Genomic DNA, 23,802 nt, shown 5'->3' with positions numbered 1-23,802 from the left:
CCACCCTGATGCTTTATAACAGGTCAGCTGGTCGGCACAGGCACCGTTCAGAGAATGCCTTGCATCTTTTGAATGAATGCAAAGCATTCTCTGGACAAGGTGGAGAGCGTGACATCACAGCCCTGACATCCAATCAGTACACTTTTTGCATTCATTCAAAAAATGCTGAACATTCTCTAATTGTCGCCCATGTGCCAAGCAGTTGATCTGTTGCGTTCAAAATGCAGGCAAGCAGCTGCTTGGTGTGGGACCTGGAAACTAGCGGGGATCACTGTAGCAGCCTCGTCTACTTCTGTGATTTCCAGCTTCCAGGGGCATTGCCAGGTACGGTAATATGCATTTGGAAAGTTGCAGCAATGTTCAGTAACGATTTATAACATGCTGATGCCTGGAGTTTTTTAAACCTCATAGAAATATTGAACTTTTTATCCATTTATAGATGGATTTCCTTCATAAACCCTTTCTTACCATTTCCATTGAGGCTAGCTTCACATATATGCGGGTGGGTGCGGCTGCGGATCCGCACGAAAATGCGTGCACCCTCCCCTCCCCCCCCCCCCCCCCCGCACAGAGGAATGCGGACCCGTGGGCAGGTGCCATTCGTTCTAATGGCACGCCGCCCGCCCTGGAAATTGCAACCGTACTGGAAACCTCGGCTGCATTTTCAGAAGTGCCGGGACTTCTTACCTACGGGACACGGGAGTCCATTCAAATGAATGGGCTCTTGTGCCCGCGCAAAAGGCGACCCGCACGGCTGCATATATGTGAACCCGGGGTTAATAGAAGTTAGTTTTCTTGGATGTGTACTGTAGATACTTCTCCATTAAGTGGAAGTTTCCTTTGTATTGATTGTAGTACAATGGTCCTGCACAGCGCAGCCCTGAACCTCCTCTTCTGGAGCCCCACCTTTTCTCCATGTGCCTCCATAGGAAGCTGCTTCCTATAGTAACATGTGCCGGCTCGCTCCTGAGCCTTGCAGTGAGTGTCTAGTGGAACAGACAGTGCGGCTCAGCCCTGCCCCTGCTCCCTCGTTACTGAATTTGATTGACCGCAGCAGAAGCCAGTGGCTCCCACTGTGTCCAGTGAGGAGAGAGAGCTCTCGGACAATGCTTGATTGTGATCAGGCTGGGGTATGTATTTTAGGGGGGTGGGGGGCCCTCTCCCTTTCTGCCTCTCTCGTTTTTATTTTGGTAAATCTCTGTACAGTAAACTGTTCTGCTTGTCTATTACATTGGCTGATTTTTTATTTTAGTTTTTTCTTTCCTTTTTCAGCTGGGATGAGTGGGTACCAGAAAGTAGAGTACTCAAATACGTGGACACTAACCTGCAAAAACAAAAAGAACTTCAGAAGGCCAATCAGTAAGTATATTTATCATCCTGTTTTGAAGGCAAATAAATAACTTTGTTTTGGGCAGAAGGGATTGGATTTGCAGTGATCTGTATCAAGGGGTGCACATGGACATGCACTATATTGCCTAAAGTATTGGGCCACTGGCCTTTCCACACACATGACCTTTAATGGCCCCCCAGTCTTAGTCTGTAGGGTTTAATATTGAGTTGGCCCCGCCCTTTCCACACACAGGACCTTTAATGGCCTCCCAGTCTTAGTCCGTAGGGTTCAATAGTGAGTTGGCCCCGCCATTTGCAGCTATAACAGCTTCAACTCTTCTGGGAAGGCCGTCCACAAGGTTTAGGAGGGTGTCGATGGGAAGGTTGGACCATTCTTCCAGAAGCACATTTGTCAGGTCAGGCACTGATGTCGGGGGAGGAGGCCTGGCTCGCAGTTTCCGCTCTAATTCATCCCAAAGGTGTTCTATGGGGTTGAGGTCAGGACTCTGTGCAGGTCAGTCAAGTTCCTCCACCCCAAACTGGCTCCTCCATGTCTTTATGGACCTTGCTTTGTGCACTGGTGGGCAGTCATGTAGGAACAGGAAGGGGCCATCCCCAAACTCTTCCCACAAAGTTGTGAGCATGAAATTTTGTCCAAAATGTCGCCTTAAGAGTTCCCTTCGCTGGAACTAGGGGGCCAAGCCCAACACCAGAAAAACAATCCCACACCATAATCCCCCCTCCACCAAACTTTACACTTGGCACAATGCAGTCAGGCAAGTACCGTTCTCCCGGCAACCACCAAACCCAGACCTGTCCATCGGATTGCCAGACAGAGAAGCGTGATTGGTCCCTCCAGAGAACACTGCTCTAGAGTCCAGTGGCGGTGTGCTTTACACCACGGCATCTGACTCTTTGCATTGCACTTGGTGATGGAAGGCTTGGATGCAGATTCTCGGCCATGGAAACCCATTCCATGAAGCTCTCTATGCACTGTTGTTGGGCTCATCTGAAGGCCACACCAAGTTTGGAGGTCTTTAGCTATTGACTCTGCAGACAGTTGGCGACTTCTGTGCACTTCAGCATGCGCTGACCCCGCCCTGTCATGTGACGTGGCCTACCACTTGGTGGCTGAGTGGCTGTTGTTCCCAGTTGCTTCTACTTTGTTATAATCCCACTAACAGTTGAGCGTGGAATATTTAGTAGCCAGGAAATGTCACGGATGGACTTATTGCCCAGGTGACCACCTATCACGGGACCACGCTTGGAGTCACTGAGCTCCTGAGAGCGACCCATTCTTTCACCAATGTTTGTAGAAGCCGTCTGCATGCCTAGGGGATGGATTGTATACACCTGTGTCCATGGAGGGGATTGGAGCACCTGAATCACATGATTGGGAGGGGATTGGAACACCTGAATCACATGATTGGGAGGGCGGGGCCAATACTTTTGATAATATAGTGTATATACTTGCATCTATGGGTACGGAGGAGACATAGGCAGATACCATCTTAACTCTTTAACCCCTTCCCGCCGACGCCTCCCAGCCCTTTAAGAGATTCTGACGTCGGGAGGTGGGGCGCTGGGGCGTGGTTTAGGAATCATGTGACCGCCGTGATGACGCGTCACGGCGGTCACATGATCGGGAAAGGTCCCGTTCGAAAGAGCGGAGCGGGACCTTTCCGTGAGTACTACACATGTGTGCGGGGAGCGCGCAGGGCGCGCGCTCTCAGCACATATGTATTTAGTTCCATGGACGCAAATGTGCGGCCGCTCGACGTCTAGGCCCAGACGCCGGGAGGCCGCACATCTGCGTGCGGCCGGCGCAAAGGGGTTAAAGTACTTTTGTTGAAAAAAATATTTTTAAAAACTTTGTTGCAGATTCCGACTTTTTTGTGAAGAAATAGCTCTTGGTTTCTCTTGTGTCCATGTGCAGAGTGAATCTGTATAGGAGTGATTTTATCAGCTGCTGCACCTGCAGGGCTCCAGTGAGGAAAGTGACAGGGTCTGCATCCCTTTAGTCATGCATTTCCTTTTGTAGTATCTCTCATTTCAACTTATTTCATGCCCTTGATGCCTTTGGTGGAAGCTGTTGGGTGTGACTCTTGCTCGATTTGGGTCTTCGGGACTGCAGCTGCAAGATTTCCTCACCATGGCTCCTGGCTCTGCTCACCATATAATCTAACATTCTCACTCCTCTAGTTACACTCTCCATAATTAGAGTGACTCCATTTTGTTGAAGAAAAAAAAAATTCCCATCTGAGTGATCGATGTCTATTGCAGGGATTTTAAGGAACTTAGTAGCAGATTCCTACCTTTTTGTTGTTCTGAAGAAATAGTTTTTTGTCTCCATGTGTAAAATGAATGTGAATGAGGGCGAGTTTATAATTGTCAATCAGCTGCTGCACCTGTGGGGTTCCAATGAGGAAAGTGGCAGGGTCTGCCTCCCTTTTTGTAGACATGATTTTCCTTTGGAAGTATCTCACTAAAAATGACATTTTGTTGCAGGGGATGCCCAAAATCTGACAGTGCAGACTTCTGGGAAAATCAGTGAGTCAATCACACAATGACATTTCTGGGGGGTGCTGTGTATACCATCTCTGTACAGAACAGATTAAATTAAGGGCTTGGTTGGTCAAATTTCGAAATCAATGGTGGCGCCATTGGATTAAAAAAACGCACAAAATTTTCTGATTTTTCTAAAGAAAATTATTTCGGAGTTCGACCCGTGTATGGCCTGCATTAGATTCTCAATATTAAAGCCGGCCATACACGGGTCGAATTCAGAACAAATTTTCTTTAGAAAATTGGAAATTTCATGCGTTTTGTAATGCGATGGCGCCACCATTGATTTTGAAATTCAACCAACCAATCCTTTAATTCCTCCTCCATGTTGCTACAGAAAAGAATTTTCGAGGCCAAGAATTTTCTTTTCTTTCCAGGTCACAGCTTTATATTTCTCGCACGATTCTCCCATCGTCGATTCGAAATTCGTTTGAGTGTTTGGGCATGTTGGAAATTTTTGGAAAAACAAACGAATTTCGAATCGACGATGGGAGAATCGTGCGAGAAATATAAAGCTGTGACCTGGAAGGAAAAGAAAATTCTTGGCCTCGAAAATTCTCTTCTGTAGCAACACGAGAAATTAAAGGCTTGGCTGGCCAAATTTCAAAATCAATGGTGGCGCCATCAGATTACAAAACGCACAAAATTTCCGATTTTCTAAAGAAAATTTGGGCTGAATTTGACCTGTGTATGGCTGGCTTTAATATTGAAAATCTAATGCAGGCTATACACGGGTCGAATTCTGAAAGAATTTTCTTTCGAAAATCTTTTCTAAGAATTTTCGTTCGAATTTCGCACCATTAGTGGGTCATAGAAATGGCCAATTTTTTGTGACGATCGAATTTGTTTTTCCTAAAATTTCCAACATGCCCAATCACTCAAATTCGATGGCCACACAAAAATTGACCATTTCTATGACCCACTAATTTTTGTGTGACCATCGAATTTGAGTGATTGGGCATGTTGGAAATTTTAGGAAAAACAAATTCGATCCTCACACAAAAATTGGCCATTTCTATGACCCACTAATGGTGCGAAATTCGAACGAAAATTCTTAGAAAAGATTTTGGAAAGAACAATTTATTTCGGAATTCGACCTGTGGCCGCCTTGAGCTGAACCGAGCATACAGAGGTCTGGTGGAACATGCTGGCAGACAGTTTAGTTCTTCTCCGGGAATGAGGCGGGTAGACCGTATCAGCTGCACAATGTGGAGGCTTCTCCACCCACAGAATGGACAGCCTGGGCTTTCTCTGCAATCTCATATATATGATGGAAAGGTTACTTCATTGGCCAGAAATATGTTGGAAGATATTCGTCTTGTACCTGTGAGCTCGAATTTTATGTGCAGGCCGTTGGTGGCCAGGTTGAATGTTCTAATGTTTAGTTTTGTTTTTAGGGATCAGTATGCAGAGGGGAAGATGAGAGCAGCCGCTCCAGGAAAGAAGTCAGCTGCACTTCAGCAGAAGAATGTGGAAGTGTAAGTGAATCCGTGTGATAAAATGAACATTATTGCGCTTTGTTTCTTCTATGTGCTATGCATCATTCAGGGATGTGCAAATTCGATCGCCTGATGCCAGGGCAAGCAGCGGGGTCAACTTTGTTTTCCTTTTTCTTTTTTTTGCCCCTTTTTTAAAGTTCCACCTAAAAAATAAATAAATAAATAAATGTCAGCATCTGCAAAAACTATAGCTGCTGCCTTTTAAAATACAGCCACTTACCTGTCCCTCGGTCCAGCGGTGTCCTCACCGCGTCTGGTTTCACCGGCCGTCTTCTCTCCCTGGCGCCGGCATCTTCAGTGTGGGCACCCGGCTGTGACTGCTTGCGGCTTCACAGCCGGGTGCCCACTGAGCACGCGCAAGAAGCGCTGCGCTTTGTGAAGGGCCCGTAGTCTTCTGGGACTTGTCACGTGTCCCAGAAGACTACAGGGAGGAAGGGAAGGGGGGGGGAACTTCCGCTTTCGATCACCTAGGCCAGGGGTAGGCAACCTGAGAGCCGCAGGGCTACAAGTTCCATCATGCCTCTGCAAGTCATAGCTGTAACTGTGTTTTTTGTAATCTTTGCAATGCCTCATGGGAAATGTAGTTCAACAACAGCTAGACAGCCGCAGATTGCCTAATGCTGACCTAGGCTATCGCAGCAGAGGTGTGAGCAGGTACCTGTCAAATGTCAGGTACCCGCTCCCTCCCACCCCCGCTGCCCAAAGGTGCCAATCCTTAATGGGGAAAGGGGGACAAGGGCTTAAAGCGGAAGTTCTGCTTTTGGGTAGAGTTCTGCTTTTGGGTAGAGTTCTGCTTTTGGGTAGAGTTCTGCTTTTGGGTAGAGTTCTGCTTTTGGGTAGAGTTCTGCTTTTGGGTAGAGTTCTGCTTTTGGGTAGAGTTCTGCTTTTGGGTAGAGTTCTGCTTTTGGGTAGAGTTCTGCTTTTGGGTAGAGTTCTGCTTTTGGGTAGAGTTCTGCTTTTGGGTAGAGTTCTGCTTTTGGGTAGAGTTCTGCTTTTGGGTAGAGTTCTGCTTTTGGGTAGAGTTCTGCTTTTGGGTAGAGTTCTGCTATTGGGTAGAGTTCTGCTATTGGGTAGAGTTCTGCTATTGGGTAGAGTTCTGCTTTAACCCACCACAGCACATTTACTGCGGCAGGTTGGTTCTTACAGGTACTTTAACATGCGTGTACGTCACAACGGCTTTCTGCCTGGTCCTCTCGCAAATGCGGAAGACTGTGCTATCATTTGCTGCGGGGCCTGGCCAATGATTTATGGCTGGATTCTTCTGCTCAGATCAGGGAATGACAGGAGAGGTCTCTGTGTTGGTAAACACAGAGCTCTCTTCAGACAGCAGCAACGTGCTGTCGTGTAGTTGTGTTTTTTTTTTGTTTTTTTTTTGTTTTCAAAATTTTGGGTTTTTATTTTAGATCACAAAAAATATAAAAAACAGTGATTATAAAATACCACCAAAAGAAAGCTCTTTGGATAAAATTATATAAATTTTATTTGGGTACTGCGCTGCATGACCGCACAATTACCAGTTAAAGTAGCGCCATGCTGTAAAACATAACCTCGTCATGAAGGGGGTAAAAAAGTGGTTAACGGAGGTAACACCAGAGTGTGGTTTGGCTGCTTAACATGCGCTTGTACTGAGCACCCAAATGCTTCTGTGTACGAGGGTAACCTGAAGGAATGTAGTGGGGGCTTTCGGGGGGGGGGGGGGGTTTGATTCTTACTTGCTCAGCAGATGCGCTTCTGCTGAGCATTTAGAGCCCTGATCTTGAGGACACTGCAAGGCTTTTTCCCTCCGTGCTAGTCCCTGGGGTGCAGTAGATTGTCATGAGGGACAATTAGATTAAAGTGTTACTGAACCCACAACAGTACAATCAGTCTGTAGATGCAGGAAAGCATGCTTGTTATACTCCAAGTTTGATCCTGTCCGGGGAGAGCGGATTTAGTGACTGCAGGGTCCGGGGAGAGCGGATTTAGTGAATGCGGGGTCCGGGGAGAGCGGATATAGTGAATGCGGGGTCCGGGGAGAGCGGATATAGTGAATGCGGGGTCCGGGGAGAGCGGATACAGTGAATGCGGGGTCCGGGGAGAGCGGATACAGTGAATGCGGGGTCCGGGGAGAGCGGATACAGTGAATGCGGGGTCCGGGGAGAGCGGATACAGTGAATGCGGGGTCCTTGGAGAGCGGATATAGTGAATGCGGGGTCCGGGGAGAACGGATGTAGTGAATGGCGGGGTCCGGGGAGAGCGGATATAGTGAATGGCAGGACTCGGGGAGAGCGGATATAGTGAATGGCAGGACTCGGGGAGAGCGGATATAGTGAATGGCAGGACTCGGGGAGAGCGGATATAGTGAATGCGGGGTCCGGGGAGAGCAGATATAGTGAATGGTGGGGTCCGGGGAGAGGGGATATAGTGAATGCGGGGTCCGGGGAGAGCGGATCTAGTGAATGCGGGGTCCGGGGAGAGCGGATACAGTGAATGCGGGGTCCGGGGAGAGCGGATACAGTGAATGCGGGGTCCGGGGAGAGCGGATACAGTGAATGCGGGGTCCGGGGAGAGCGGATCTAGTGAATGCGGGGTCCGGGGAGAGCGGATGTAGTGAATGGCGGGGTCCGGGGAGAGCGGATATAGTGAATGGCAGGACTCGGGGAGAGCGGATATAGTGAATGGCAGGACTCGGGGAGAGCGGATATAGTGAATGGCAGGACTCGGGGAGAGCGGATATAGTGAATGCGGGGTCCGGGGAGAGCAGATATAGTGAATGCGGGGTCCGGGGAGAGGGGATCTAGTGAATGCGGGGTCCGGGGAGAGCGGATCTAGTGAATGCGGGGTCCGGGGAGAGCGGATACAGTGAATGCGGGGTCCGGGGAGAGCGGATACAGTGAATGCGGGGTCCGGGGAGAGCGGATACAGTGAATGCGGGGTCCGGGGAGAGCGGATCTAGTGAATGCGGGGTCCGGGGAGAGCGGATGTAGTGAATGGCGGGGTCCGGGGAGAGCGGATATAGTGAATGGCAGGACTCGGGGAGAGCGGATATAGTGAATGGCAGGACTCGGGGAGAGCGGATATAGTGAATGCGGGGTCCGGGGAGAGCGGATATAGTGAATGGTGGGGTCCGGGGAGAGCGGATATAGTGAATTGCGGGGTCCGGGGAGAGCGGATATAGTGAATTGCGGGGTCCGGGGAGAGGGGATATAGTGAATGCGGGGTCCGGGGAGAGGGGATATAGTGAATGCGGGGTCCGGGGAGAGGGGATATAGTGAATGCGGGGTCCGGGGAGAGGGGATATAGTGAATGCGGGGTCCGGGGAGAGCGGATCTAGTGAATGCGGGGTCCGGGGAGAGCGGATCTAGTGAATGCGGGGTCCGGGGAGAGCGGGGTATATTGAATGGCAGGGTCCGGGGAGACCGGGATGTAGGCAGGGTCTGGGGCCTAGTAACACTTTAAGACTCCAATTTAGTCCCTTGGACAAGTAGTTTTTTAAGAGAGAAAATTTCCACATTGCCAAAAACAGGATAAAACAAAAAAAATTACTGAAGGATACATAAGCTTCCCCCCCCCAACTATAATCTATTGCAGGTGGCTGAGCAGGAAGCTCTTAGTGAACAGTTACATAACTTCTGATTGGGAAAATGACTTTTGGAATGACTAGCTACAGTATCTTGACAGAAGATTTGTTAATTTTATTTATTTTATTTTTTTCTTTTCTTCAGGAAAACCAAGAAAAACAAGCAAAAAGGTAGGTTTCCGACCTTTTTAAATGGTCACCTATCCTTCTTTCTTCCTCTTTCCCCCATTACAGCATTTTTTTTTTTTTTTGCTAATTAGCCCCTGGGAGTGGAGAGGGCACCAGTACCAGCGATGCTCCTCAGCCACCACGGAAGAAGCGGGCCCGAGTGGATCCCACTGTTGAGAGTGTAGGTATCTTATGTCCATTGCTTCACCTTACTCTCGACCCACGTCAGCAGCATCACGCCGTATGATAGAGCTGGTGTAATGTATACCCAACCACATCCACATGATAAAGATGAGGTATATAACCTAACAAATGTAGTGAAGACACAAGGCGTAGGGTGGTGGGTGCCACGTGTCCTTGTACCCTGACTGTGAAGGATGTATACTAGGTCAGGCACAACTAAATGGCGGACTGCGTTCCACAAACTGACCGTATGACAGTCTGACCGCGGCTCCGCCACTCCTTTCCCAAATCCCCCCTCCCCCAGGCAGAAGGCACATCATGTCCAGCCAGTGGGCAGGAGCTACCCAGCTTTTCACATTAACAAGCTGTTGATTGGTTGCCAGCAACCAATCACTTGCCTGTTAACATGAAAAGCATGTCCCGCCCTCTGTCCAGACATGCCTTGCCTTCTACCTGCTGTGTAAGGCAGCATTGAAAAGGTTATAGGAGGGGTGTGATCGGCATGGGGTAGTGTAAGGGAGGGGGGATTCATATAAAGGGGACTGGGCTGCACGGAAGGGAGGACATGGGGGCTATGAAGGGGACCAGTATACAAAAAAGGAGTTGTAAAGAGTACTGGAGTGCAAGGAAGGGCAGCTGTGAAGTGGTCTGGGGGGGGGGGGGGGGCACAAGGAATGGGGTTAAGCAGTATGGGGGGCATGAAGTGGACTGGGGTGCAAGGAAGGGGGGGTTGAGAAGAGGACTGGGATGCAAGTAAAGGGAAGCTGTAAAGGGAACTGGGGTGCACAAAAAGGAGGGATGAGAAGGGTACTGGGATGCAAGTAAGGGGGGGAACTGGGGGTGCAAGGAGGGAGTGCTGTGACTGGAGCTGGGATTCAAGGAAGGAGTGCTGTGAGTGGAGCTGGGATTCGAGGAAGGAGGGCTGTGACTGGATTCGAGGAAGGAGGGCTGTGACGGGAGCTGGGATTCGAGGAAGGAGGGCTGTGACGGGAGCTGGGATTCGAGGAAGGAGGGCTGTGACCGGAGCTGGGATTCGAGGAAGGAGGGCTGTGACGGGAGCTGGGATTCGAGGAAGGAGGGCTGTGACGGGAGCTGGGATTCGAGGAAGGAGGGCTGTGACGGGAGCTGGGATTCGAGGAAGGAGGGCTGTGACGGGAGCTGGGATTCGAGGAAGGAGGGCTGTGACGGGAGCTGGGATTCGAGGAAGGAGGGCTGTGACGGGAGCTGGGATTCGAGGAAGGAGGGCTGTGACGGGAGCTGGGATTCGAGGAAGGAGTGCTGTGACGGGAGCTGGGATTCGAGGAAGGAGTGCTGTGACGGGAGCTGGGATTCGAGGAAGGAGGGCTGTGACGGGAGCTGGGATTCGAGGAAGGAGGGCTGTGACGGGAGCTGGGATTCGAGGAAGGAGGGCTGTGACGGGAGCTGGGATTCGAGGAAGGAGGGCTGTGACGGGAGCTGGGATTCAGTTAAAGGGGGGCTGTGACGGGAGCTGGGATTCAGTTAAGGGGGGGTGCTGTGATGGGAGCTGCGATCCAGTTAAGGGGGGGCTGTGAAGGACTAGGATGTACGGAAGGGGGCTGTGATGTGAAGGGGAGGAGGACATTGATGTGAGGTGGGGCTCACGACGGTGATGAAAAAGGTGGGGGCTATGATGTGAAGGGGGCACACACATCTAGGTAAAGGAGGTGCTATGATGTAAAATGGAGGGGATTTGGATGCAAAGGGGGGCTGTGATTTAAAGCAGGCACTGTAATGTGAATGGGCTTGCTGTGATTTAAAAGGAGCCACTGTAGTGTAAACGGGGGTCTGTGATGTAAAGGGGAAACTGTAATGTGGGGGGGGGGGGAGGGTCTGTGATATGAAGAAACCGAGTCATAGCACAAACCTTTGATTTGGACCCCTGTTGGATGAAAATGTTAATGACTGGAACTCCTTGAATTTTAATTCAATATCCCTGTACTGTGGCTAGCTAAGACCGCCATGACAATGACTTATAGAATACCTCAGTTGCTATTTAGCCACTTCCCATCCGGCCCATGTACATAAACGTCTGGAAGGGACCAGTGGAGGAGCGGGTGGCCAATTATAAACGTCCTCCCACTTCCCTGCCTGTGCATGCTTCCTGGGAGCGCACGGCACCGCAGTCCAGCGCACGGCACCGCGATCCGGTGCATGGGACCTCTGTGTGAGGTCCCCATCATGTGATTACTGATTGGCCAATCAATGATCACATGAATAGTAGTAAGCAAAATGTCACTTCTGACATCATTGCTTACTACGTGTGAAATCTGTGAATGATCACCGAGGTCACATAGTACAGTGCTATTCACAACAGCCTTGTACCATGTGACAAGCTCTGACCAATCACAGCTCACACAGTATTTCTCAAGAAGGAGAAATGATTGCTTTTACAGCCTTTATGGGTGTAAAAGCAACCAGTGTAAAAAAAAAAAACCAAAAAAAAAACACTGTACTGCTAGGGTGACAGAATGTGTTAAAAAAACCCATAAAATAAAAAAAGAATAAAAATGTAAAAAAAGGTTTTTGGTTATAAACCAATTCGGGTTTTTTTTTTTTTTTTTTTTAACTAAAAAGATAGAGGAATACATTTTTGGCCAAGATTTATGAAGAAATCTTTATTTGAAACATATAAGAAAAACACGTTTTTTTCAAAATGTTTGGACTTTTTCATTTATATAGCAAAAAATAAAAATCCCAGCGGTGAATAATTACCACCAAAATAAAGTTGTATCTGTCTCAAAAAAAAAAAAAAAAAGCTAAAAAATGCATATGGGTACAAATGTTGCATGACCGCGCAATTGTCATTCAAAGTGTGATAGCGCTGAAAGGTGAAAATTTGGCCTGGGGGCAGGGAGGGGGTGAAAGTGTCCGGACTGGAAGTGGTTAAAATGGTAATGAGATTCTGCTTTGAATATCGCACCCAAATTACTGGTCTGACTGCTTCAAGATTTGCTTGTTGTCAGCATGTCAAGCAGAGAGATCAGTGAATGGAGGTTTAATGTTCACAAATCCTCTTTATCTGTAAACCGTGGTTTTGTCCTGAGAATTTCTAGGTCCATGTTCAGGATGGAGGAGGGAAAGGAGACAAATCCCTATCATACAGGGAACTCCTGCGGTATATTTCCATGAAGCAAGCCAGTGTTTTCCCTCCCGCAGTGCCAGGGAGGCACCCAGTGACAGTAGTAGGCTCGGTTCACACTAACCCGACTCCAAGAGGCACTGTGTTTTTGCAGGTTCTGTGAATCTCTTCCTGAAGTGTCAAACAAAAGCAGCATCTTTTTTCCAGAAAACATCACCTTTTTATTAAAAATCCATCTTTGAGCGTCAGTCCAGTGACTTTGCTTAGGCTGAGGTGTCATTAATCTGCTACTGGCAGAAGGAAAATTGGCACCAGGATTGAAGGGATTGTATCTTCTCTGAGCCAGCTTTGAAATCCAGAAAGTAGTTACCGTGTGTTCCCGAAAATAAGACACTGTCTTATATATATTTTTTTTTTTTTGGCTTAAAAAAACACACTTGGTCTTATTTTCGGGGTAGGTCTTATTTTTTAAATGTGTGGACAGGGGGTGCAGAGGTGAGCTGCAGGCAGTTGTGGATGAGGGTTACTATAGAGAGGGCCGGCTGATGACAGTTGTGAGCTGCAGTCAGGTGTTGCAGGGGTGACTTGACAGGTGAGCCGCAGACGGGGGTGCAGAGGTGAGCCGCAGACGGGGGTGCAGAGGTGAGCCGCAGACGGGGGTGCAGAGGTGTGGCTGCGGGGGGCAAAGGTGGGTTGCAACTCAGCTCACCTCTGCACCCCCCAGCCGCAGCTGACCTATGCACCCTGTCTGCAACTCACCTGACTCAATTTACCTCTGCAACACCTCACTGCAGCTCACCTTTGCCCATCCCCCCTCCACTGCCCTCATATGGTTAGCTAACTTTGCAAAGCACAGCAGTCAGCAGCCGGCCCCTCTCTATAGTAACTCCCGTTTCGGGTCCTATCTTCCCACACAGTGCACCAAGCGCATTTACCGCTCCACCTCTTCCCCACTGGCCGGTGATCACCCCTGGGGCATCGGCTTCCATGCATTAGGCTGCTGGAGAAGATGCCCCGCCCCTAAACACACTGCACACTGCACCCCGCAGATATCTGTTCCTTCCCTGTCCCACAGTGAGTACGGAGGTGGGAGTGGTTCTGTGGGAGCGGACGGTGAGTACGGAGGTGGGGGGGTTCTGTGGGAGCGGACGGTGAGTACGGAGGTGGGGGGGTTCTGTGGGAGCGGACGGTGAGTACGGAGGTGGGGGGGTTCTGTGGGAGCGGACGGTGAGTACGGAGGTGGGGGGGTTCTGTGGGAGCGGACGGTGAGTACGGAGGTGGGGGGGTTCTGTGGGAGCGGACGGTGAGTACGGAGGTGGGAGTGGTTCTGTGGGAGCGGACGGTGAGTACGGAGGTAGGGGGGTTTTGTGGGAGCGGACGGTGAGTACAGAGGTAGGGGGTTCTGTGGGAGCGGACGGTGAGTACAGAGGTAGGGGGGGTTCTGTGGGAGCGGATGGTGAGTACGGAGGTAGGGGGGTTCTGTGGGAGCGGATGGTGAGTACGGAGGTGGGGGGGTTCTGTGGGAGCGGACGGTGAGTACGGAGGTAGGGGGGTTCTGTGGGAGCGGATGGTGAGTACGGAGGTAGGGGGGTTCTGTGGGAGCGGATGGTGAGTACGGAGGTAGGGGGGTTCTGTGGGAGCGGATGGTGAGTACGGAGGTAGGGGGGTTCTGTGGGAGCGGATGGTGAGTACGGAGGTGGGGGGGTTCTGTGGGAGCGGATGGTGAGTACGGAGGTGGGGGGGTTCTGTGGGAGCGGATGGCGAGTACGGAGGTGGGGGGGTTCTGAGGGAGCGGATGGTGCTGTCACTTCAGTCTCGCTTCTGTGTTTATAAGAGACAGTAGATATGGGTGTGCGCAGGGTCAGTGGCGGAATGGCGTTCCGCAATGTTCCAGCTGAAAAAAAGCCCTGATCACAACTAGGTCTTGTTTTTGGGGAAACTGGGTACTGACCCTGGATGATAGCGAAACAAAAATGTCATTCCTATAGAGAAAAGCAGATGAAGGCGTTGTCATACAAGCACTTGAAATTGAAAAACAGACCTGACAGGTCCCCTTTAGGACATGTTTGGCATTTCCAGCTATCAAACTTCTTACAAAATGTTATTTTCTGTATTTACCTGAAGTTTTGTGTTTTTGTTGGTAGGAGGAGACTTTTATGAATAGAGTTGAAGTTAAAGTGAAGATACCTGAGGAACTGAAACCCTGGCTTGTGGATGACTGGGATCTCATCACACGTCAGAAACAGGTACTGGAGTGAGACTGCATTAACCTTTTCACTGCCAGGTCTGTAGGCCGTACGGACCTGACAGCAGGGGGGGTTTTAACCCCTCGCCTACAGGGCACTTCTACCCGCATCCAGTCCAGGCCAATTTTCAGCTTTCAGCGCTGTCACACTTTGAATGACAATTGCGCGGTCATGCAACAATGTACCCATATGAAATTTGTATCATTTTTTTTGAGACAGAGCTTTCTTTTGGTGGCATTTAATCCCCTCGGGGTTTTTTATTTTTTGCTAAACAAGCCAAAAACTGAAAATTTTGGAAGAAAAAAACTTTCTTAGTTTTTGTTTTAAAATTTTGTAAATAAGTGATTTTTCTCCTTCACTGATGTGTGTTAATAAGGCTTCAGTAATGGGCACTAATAGGTGGCACTGATGAGGAGGCACTGGTAGTTGGCACTGATAGGCATTGACAGGCATCACTGATGGGCACTGAAAGGCAGCACTCATATATGGCACTGTTAGGTGGCACTGATAGGCAGCACTGAAAGGCACTGATAGGCGGCACTGATATGTGGCATTGATGTGACACTGATGGGCACTGGCAGGTGGCACTGATGAGCACTGGCAGGTGGCATTGATGGACACTGACAGGTGGCGCTGCTGGGGCTACACTGATCATCAGTGCCCTGATGATCAGTGTAGATGTCCCCTCCGGAATGCCGATTACCGGCTCTCCTCTCCTCTCCCAGCGTGACAGCTCGTGAGGAGAGATAACCGGTATTACCCTATATACATGCGATCAGCTGTGATTGGACACAGCTGATCACATGACTGAGCCGATCTCTTCGGCTCTTTCCGTTTTTTGATCGGTGATCCGCTGTGTCTGAGAGAGACAGAGTACCACCGATCGCTGTGCGGTTAGAGTGGGAGGACGTCATGTGACATCCTCCCAGAACTGGAGAACCGGGAGATGGTTAAAATGTAAGTTCATGACATCCCTAAAATGGCCCCAATTGTATCGGTTTTATACGTTATACAGTTTTTTCTCATTCTTTTGTAGTTGTTTAATCTGCCTGCCAAGAAGAATGTGGAAACTATTCTTGAAGAATATGCTACTTACAAGAAATCCAGGGGGAACACAGACAACAAGTACGTACCGTCGCTGAATAAAAATAGATTGTGTGTGTTTTTGTTTTTTTTTTTCTTTTATAAAACGATTTAAAGAAATGTACATATAACCTTTATTACAGTTAAATGGCGAATAGGGATGCAGAGATACCCTTTGTTGATCGTCGGGTACGAGTGCCAATACTTTGTGGTGATTTGCAGCAATACTAAATGTATGGATGCAGATGGCACTGCAAAGAATAGCATGTGATTTGAACAGGAATGCGATTTCCATCCAAATCTCAAGCAGTTTCCCCACTGCTCCTGTGTGAACCCAGGCTGTCATAGGCTGTCACCACAGACCGGGATATTCAGAGGATTGTTACATACAGTAGCACTCTAAAGAATCCCTGTCTCTTCAAGTGTGCATTAAAAGCTTTAGAAGACCGTTCAACACTTTTCAAAATATGGTTTATTACTAGTGGTGCACCGAAATGAAAATTCTGGTGCTGAAACCGAAAATTCAAAATGCACTTGGCCGAACACCGACATGCGCAGTTTTTAAAAATGAATATATGTATTTTGGGAAAAAAATACACTTTGATTAAAAAAACAAAATAAAACCGTATATACCCCAATTTTTTAGTAAAATATGATAGAGGATGTTACGTTGAGTAAATAGATGCCCAACATGTCACGCTTTAAAATTACGCACGCTCGTGGAATGGCGTGAAACTGCGGTACTTAAAAATTTCCATGGGTGATGCTTTAACTTCAAGCCGGCCGAACGCAAATGTGCGGCCTCCTCGCGTCTGGGCCTAGAGGCCGAGCTGCCATACATTTGCGTTCTATTGAAAAAGGACATGTGCCGAGAGTGCGCGCCCTCCGGGCTCCCAGCACACATGTCCGGTACTCTTGGAAAGGTCCCGGTCTCCTCTTTCAATCGGGACCTTTCCCAATTATGTGACCGCCATGACGACGCATCATGGCGGTCACATGACCCCTAAACCTCGCCCGTCCCGGCTTCTGAAACTCTTAAAGGGCCGGGAGGCACCGGCGTGAAGGGGTTAAACATTTTTACAGGTTAGCAGTGTAAAGTTAGAGGTCTAGTGCGAGAATTATTGCTCTCGCTCTGATGTTTGTGGCGATACCTCACGTGTGTGGTCTGAACACCGCTTACATGTGTGGGCGTGGCCTACGTATGCGTTCACCACTACACGCGAGAACAGCGGCACTTTAAATTTTTTTTTTTTTGCACTGTCCCTTTTAAAAAAAAAAAAATAAAAAATCATCACTTTTATTGTCACAAGAAATGCATGCATCCCTTGTGCTAGAAATTAGTGACAGGTCCTCTTTATGGAGAGATATGAGGTCAATAAGACCCCTCATCTCTCCTCTGCAATGTGAAGCATTGGATCAAAAAACATTGATCTAGTACTTTTATAAAAAAAAAAAAAGGACGGAACCAGAAGTGATATCGCTCCAGTCAGAGAGAGTGGCATAGAGATGAGTGGAGGCCATCTGTCTTTCACTCATCTCTATGCCCAGTGCCAGGAATTGTTTGATAGTTTCACAGGTAAGGCTGAGAACTACAGAGCGGTGGTGCAAAGGGCGGCAGGCTTCTTTTGGCACCTGTATTGGTGCTTTTTTTTTTTTTTTTTTTTTTTTTACATTTCGGCCACTGAAATTTAGGTGCATCCCTATATAAAAAGGTCAAAATGGTGCAATTAAAATATTTACCGAAAAAGATGTTACAAAGACAGAACAATCAAGCAACCGAGAAATAAAAAGGAGTTAAGAAGGCAGAATACTGGCAAAGTCCCGGTTTTAGTCGAGTCCAATTGTCCGAATAAAAATGTTGCCTTGGCTCTCAAGTCCGTTAGATGTTTCCTGATTGATGTTAAACGAGAGCTCTTACTAGATTCGGTCAGTCCTTTTCTATGATATCAAAGGGCTGTCGCCTGAGAACAACTGACCACTCACCTGGTTTTGGGGATGGGTGCTACGTCACCAAGTTTATGACCAAGTCCCAACTACAGTTTCATACTAATAACTTCAGTATGTGCAGGTGGTATTCTAGCGACTGGTAGAATATTATTCAGAATTATATTTTGTACCCAGGTATACCAAACACAGAGTACCTTTATCACCCAGGAAGGAGGAGACTTCTTTCTCCCCTTTTCTATGTGCGAACAGTCATGTATGACCTTGATGTGTTCGGTATGATATTCCCTATTCAAATATATACCTAATATGTATTTATTTATTTCAGGTACTTATATAGCGCCATCAGTTTATGCCGCGCTTAACACCTATATATTGTACATTCACATCAGTCCCTAACCCTCAAGAGGTGTACAATCTAAGGTCCCTAACTCACATTCATACATACCCATACTAGGGACAATTTAGACAGGATCCAATTAACCTCCCAGCATGTCTTTGGAGTTTGGGAGGAAACTGGAGTGCCTGGAGGAAACCCACGCAGGCACAGGGAGAACATGCAAACTCCAGGCAGGTGGTGCCGTGGCTGGGATTCGAACCAATGACCCTAGTACTGTCAGGCGGAAATGCTAACCATTTAGCCACTGTGCTGCCCATAATATTAATGTGTCCTGTTCCTGTTGAATTCTATGAATTGTATGTGGACGTTTTATGGCACACTCTGCATTCCTAGAGCCTAACTGGCCTTACAGGTTATGTGTGACGGCTTGACTGAGTTATTGTTTTACGATAGGGCAAAGGAAAGTGTTTTCCATGGTTCGTGGAAACAAACTGCCTGCCAAGACTAGCCGTTTACTGCCCTGTACGCTGGCATCTATTTGTGTTTTAATTAACATAAGAGGCTCTATTGAAGTCCGTTACAGCTACACATTCCAGTTTCAGGAGGGGAGAAAGATTATTGTTCATGAAAAACAAGATGGCTGTCGTGTACAGCTTCCATGTCTCTATTGCGCATAATCATTGCATACCTGTTTATATATTGACTTGCCTCCTCCTTCTTGCAGGGAGTATGCAGTGAATGAAGTTGTAGCGGGTATTAAGGAATATTTTAATGTCATGCTGGGCACGCAGCTGCTGTACAAGTTTGAGCGCCCTCAGTATGCGGATATCTTGGCGGATCACCCCGATGCCCCCATGTCCCAAGTCTATGGTGCTCCCCACCTGCTACGCCTTTTTGGTAAGCAATGCCTATTCTGGTATTCTGTATTACTCTTTAGTATTGTTCTACTCGTCCTACATTCACCTTTTTTTGCTCTGGTCCATATAGTTCGTATTGGGGCAATGTTATCATACACTCCATTGGATGAGAAGAGTCTGGCCCTTCTGCTGAACTACCTGCATGACTTCCTGAAGTGAGTGATTTCTTGTGATTTGTAGCTTTGTAGATAATTCTGTTCTCCTGACAGTCCATACACCTGAGGTCTGCTGTCTGTGGCACGCAATGAGCTGACGGACTGTATTGTGTTGGGTCTGCAGAGCGAACATAAGTAAAACTACTTTTATTTGGATTTTAACCACTTCCCGTCCGGCCCATGTATATAAACGGACGGAAGCAGTGCAGTGGCGGGTTGCTGTTTATAAATGGCGGCCGCCATTTTGGATTGTGTGCGCTCCGTGGGAGCGCGCAGCACCGCGATCCGGTGCCCGCTGTGTCCCCTGGACACAGCGGAACACCAATCGCTGTACGGGACCTCTGTGTGAGCTCCTGATCATGTGATCACTGATTGGCCAATCAGTGATCACATGAAGAGTAGTAAGCAAGATGTCACTTCTGACATCATTGCTTACTACGTGTGAAATCTGTGAATGATCACAGATCACATGGTACAGGGCTATTCACAACAGCCTTGTACCATGTGACAAGCTCTGACCAATCACAGCTCACACAGTATTTCTCAATGGCTGCAAGAATGCAGCCAGAGAGAAGGAGAATCCGTGCAAGAAAAAAAAAAATCTTCACCCCCCCACAAGTAGTACTGTACTGCTAGGGTGTCAGTATGTACAAAAAAAACAATATAAAAAAAAATAAAAATGTAAAAAAATTTAGAAAATGTTTTTTTTTTATAAAATAACTGAATAAATTTTGACCAAGATTTCTGAAGAAAGATTTATTTGCAAAATTTTATAAGAAAAACACTTATAGTGAATGTGGGGTCCGGGGAGAGGGGATATAGTGAATGCAGGGTCCGGGGAGAACGGATATAGTGAATGCGGGGTCCAGGGAGAACGGATATAGTGAATGCGGGGTCCGGGGAGACCAGATATAGTGAATGCGGGGTCCGGGGAGAGCGGATATAGTGAATGCGGGGTCCGGGGAGAGCGGATATAGTGAATGCGGGGTCCGGGGAGAGCGGATATAGTGAATGCGGGGTCCGGGGAGAGCGGATATAGTGAATGCGGGGTCCGGGGAGAGCGGATATAGTGAATGCGGGGTCCGGGGAGAGCGGATATAGTGAATGCGGGGTCCGGGGAGAGCGGATATAGTGAATGCGGGGTCCGGGGAGAGCGGATATAGTGAATGCGGGGTCCGGGGAGAGCGGATATAGTGAATGCGGGGTCCGGGGAGAGCGGATATAGTGAATGCGGGGTCCGGGGAGAGCGGATATAGTGAATGCGGGGTCCGGGGAGAGCGGATATAGTGAATGCGGGGTCCGGGGAGAGCGGATATAGTGAATGCGGGGTCCGGGGAGAGCGGATATAGTGAATGCGGGGTCCGGGGAGAGCGGATATAGTGAATGCGGGGTCCGGGGAGAGCGGATATAGTGAGCGCCGGGTCCCGGAGGGAGAGCGGATATAGTGAGCGCTGGGTCCCGGAGGGAGAGCGGATATAGTGAGCGCCGGGTCCCGGAGGGAGAGCGGATATAGTGAGCGCCGGGTCCCGGAGGGAGAGCGGATATAGTGAGCGCCGGGTCTCGGAGGGAGAGCGGATATAGTGAGCGCCGGGTCCCGGAGGGAGAGCAGATACAGTGAGCGCCGGGTCCCGGAGGGAGAGCAGATACAGTGAGCGCCGGGTCCCGGAGGGAGAGCGGATACAGTGAGTGCCGGGTCCCGGAGGGAGAGCGGATACAGTGAGTGCCGGGTCCCGGGGTTTAGTAACACTTTAAGTGGTTAAACTGTTAACTTTTTTATTTGTTAATTTTGTTTTATTTCTTGCTCCTACTTTCCAGGTATTTGGCCAAAAATTCCTCCACGTTGTTCAGTGCCAGCGACTATGAGGTTGCACCCCCCGAATACCACAGGAAGGCCGTATAGTCTCCTCATCGATCGTTTCTGCTGAAGGTGTAGCAGCGAGCGTCCCAAGGCTTGCTCGCCATCATTCTAGCGTGACCTTACAAGTGACTGGCGGATGAGAAGAATGCGTGTTTCTTCATTGTGAATGATCTCGTGGATTGTTAAGGTGGGGGGAGGGGGAGGCTCAAGACCATCGGCTTCGCCTTCAGACCCGAGGTAGCCATGTTTTATTGGTGACCGGAGACATCTGAACTTTGTCCAGTATTATGGTGACTTCTAGACACATTGGGTGCGTGGCTGAGGACTATTTCTGAACTGAAATCAGAGCGTCTCCCCAGCTTTCTAGTACCGCTTTCCTGGTGATTGTGTGGTTTGCAGCCTCGGTATATTGTTCACGTGATATGTACTCTCATGCCCTGGCATTGGGCCACTCCCATCTGGAAGATCTTGGCGCTGAAAAAAACGGTTCTTAAGGTGTTCTGGGACAACAAGGCTGCTGGTAACATCGTGGACTTCTTTTAAAAAAAAAAACAAAAAAGAAAAAAAAAAACAAATTTGCCTATCGGATGCCTTGTATTTTTGTTAACGTATTCCTAACTTCATGTTCGTTCACTATTTAGTGGGATTTTGTATGGGCCCCCGGGACCAAAACGACACCCTAACCTCACTTGAAGCCCGTCACGCCCCTCATGTCGTCTTCATTTTTATCTTCAGTGCAACTTTATTTTAAAAGATCGTTCTCTGTAGGTTTGTAATGTTGGGGTTTTTTGTTTTTTTTTGTTTTTTTTTTTGTTTTTTGTTTTTTTTATATCAATCTACCTAGAGACTGATTCACCAACCCAGCCAGGAGGACATAACAATTCTATACATAATTTAATCTTTTTTTTTTTTTTCTTTCTGTGTTTTTGGTTTTTTTGTTTTTTTTTTTATCAGTCTACCTAGAGACTGATTCACCAACCCGGCCAGGAGGACATAACAATTCTTTACATAATTTAATTTTTTTTTTTTTTTTTCTTTCTGTGTTTTTTTTTTTTTTTATCCATTTACTTAGAGACTGATTCACCAACCCGGCCAGGAGGACATAACAATTCTATACATATTTTTATTTTTTTATCCATCTACCTAGAGACCAATTCACCAAACTGGCCAGGAGGAAATGGCAATTCTATACATAATTTCATTTTTTTTTTTTTTTTTATATATCACTCTACCTAGAGACTAATTCACCAACCCAGCCAGGAGGAAATAACAATTCTACATATTTAATTTTTTTTTTTTTGTTTGTGTTTTTTTTGTTTTTATCAATCTACTTAGAGACTGATTCACCAACCCGGCCAGGAGGACATAACAATTCTATACATATTTTTATTTTTTTATCCATCTACCTAGAGACCGATTCACCAAACTGGCCAGGAGGAAATAGCAATTCTACATATTTAATTTTTTTTTGGGGTTTTTTTTTGTTTTATCCATCTACCTAGAGACTGATTCACCAACCCGGCCAGGAGGACATAACAATTCTATATATATTTTTTTTTCTTTTTTTTTTTTTTTTTTTACTCCCCTGTTCTGATCTGAAGGGCTGTGGGGGGCATAGAGAGGGAAAATGCTGGCAGATGGGGGTGGCCGGCAGTGTTATGCACCCACCTTCTAGAAGTGCTTTTCGACTCATTACCTGTTATTTTCTTGTTTGATAACAGTAACTGCTTGTCCGGTAGCATTTCTGCATTTGGGTGTCAAAACCTCGGAATTTGGTGACCATTTAAAAAAAAAAACTAAATTTGTCGTGTAGCTGTTTTAAGAGACCTAAAATGTTCGTTCTGCATATCTGTACTGATTTTTGTTGGGCATGAAGGTGGAGGGGTGTTCACAGCCACACCCACCCAAGTTTTTGGATTAAAAAGCAGCGGATGAGCACAAAGCGCTCCGTTCTGAGCGTTCCTGCGACTTAATGCGTTCAATACTGAAATGTGTTTGATGCGACGGGGACAACGGGTCCCTGATTGACAGGCAGCTGCTCCTGGGTTGTCAGGCTGCAGTGATGCTACGTTGGCCATTCCACAGGGCTGGACGTTCTCTCTGCCGTTAGAAATTCGAGCAGCACTATGCTGAGCATGGTCCTTGATGTTCAGAAATGTCTTTTAATGCATGAACTTGTTTTATGTTTTGCTTTAAATGTACAAAAGATGTTCTATAAAATAAAGGTGCTGTTAATGCCATGGTGTGCATTACAAATTTGACGCGTGTGTGTTTGGGGTTTTTTTTGCTCCAGGATGGCCGGGGTTAATTCAGTTTGGTGTAAGTTGATGTTTCCTGCTGGAGGGTGCCTGGTGTGACGCTTGCACCCGCCGCATTTTGAGGGATTACTGCACGTGAGGATCCTGCCACTGTTTTGGATCCAGGACGCCAGGCAAGCACCATGATTATTATACAGTATTTATATAGTGCCAACAATTCGCTCAGCGCTGTACATTATAGTGGGGGAAAGAACATGAGACAATACACGAGGGGTTCGAGGGCCCTGCTCCTTGGAGCTTACAATCTAGGAGGGAGGGGATAGTGGTACAGGAGGAGATAGCTGTGGGGGATGGGGTGGTAGGAAGAGTGGACGAGGTCGGCAAGTTAGCAGGGGGTGGGGTAGGCTTCCCTGAAGAGGTGGGTTTTCAGGGTGCGCCTAAAGGAGAGGAGAGTAGGTGATAGTCTGATGGATTGGGGTAGGGAGTTCCAGAGGATGGGTGATATCCTGGCGGCGGGCATGGGAGGAGGAGACCAGGGAACTAGAGAGAAGGAGGTCTTGTGAGGAGCGGAGAGTACGTGTTGGGTGGTACTTGGATA

The 23,802-nt window shown here is 47.9% G+C and overlaps 1 protein-coding gene across 4 annotated transcripts in view; it reads left to right on the top strand.

The window, feature by feature from the left end:
* The window catches only part of MORF4L1 (mortality factor 4 like 1), an 82,520-nt gene extending 59,313 nt beyond the window's left edge, over window positions 1–23,207 (top strand). For 2 of the 4 annotated variants that reach the window (XM_089666722.1, XM_089666724.1), the window contains exons 4-12: window positions 1,273–1,359; window positions 5,292–5,372; window positions 9,098–9,123; window positions 9,213–9,301; window positions 14,548–14,649; window positions 15,686–15,774; window positions 18,741–18,913; window positions 19,004–19,088; window positions 20,904–23,207. In XM_089666722.1, the coding sequence (XP_089522848.1) occupies window positions 1,273–1,359; window positions 5,292–5,372; window positions 9,098–9,123; window positions 9,213–9,301; window positions 14,548–14,649; window positions 15,686–15,774; window positions 18,741–18,913; window positions 19,004–19,088; window positions 20,904–20,988 (817 nt within the window). In that variant the 3' untranslated portion in view covers window positions 20,989–23,207. Of the gene's footprint in view, window positions 1–1,272; window positions 1,360–3,857; window positions 3,880–5,291; window positions 5,373–9,097; window positions 9,124–9,212; window positions 9,302–14,547; window positions 14,650–15,685; window positions 15,775–18,740; window positions 18,914–19,003; window positions 19,089–20,903 lie in introns of those variants that run through there. The other 2 variants (XM_089666725.1, XM_089666723.1) reach the window with 2 other exon arrangements.
* Window positions 23,208–23,802: the final 595 nt, after the last annotated feature.

Source organism: Staurois parvus, unplaced genomic scaffold (assembly GCF_062004578.1).
Source record: "Staurois parvus isolate SC_StPar_1 unplaced genomic scaffold, SC_StPar_1.0 ptg002801l, whole genome shotgun sequence".
Lineage (NCBI taxonomy): Eukaryota > Metazoa > Chordata > Amphibia > Anura > Ranidae > Staurois > Staurois parvus.
Note: the sequence above shows the minus strand (reverse complement) of the source record. Positions and strands in the feature narration are given on the sequence as shown.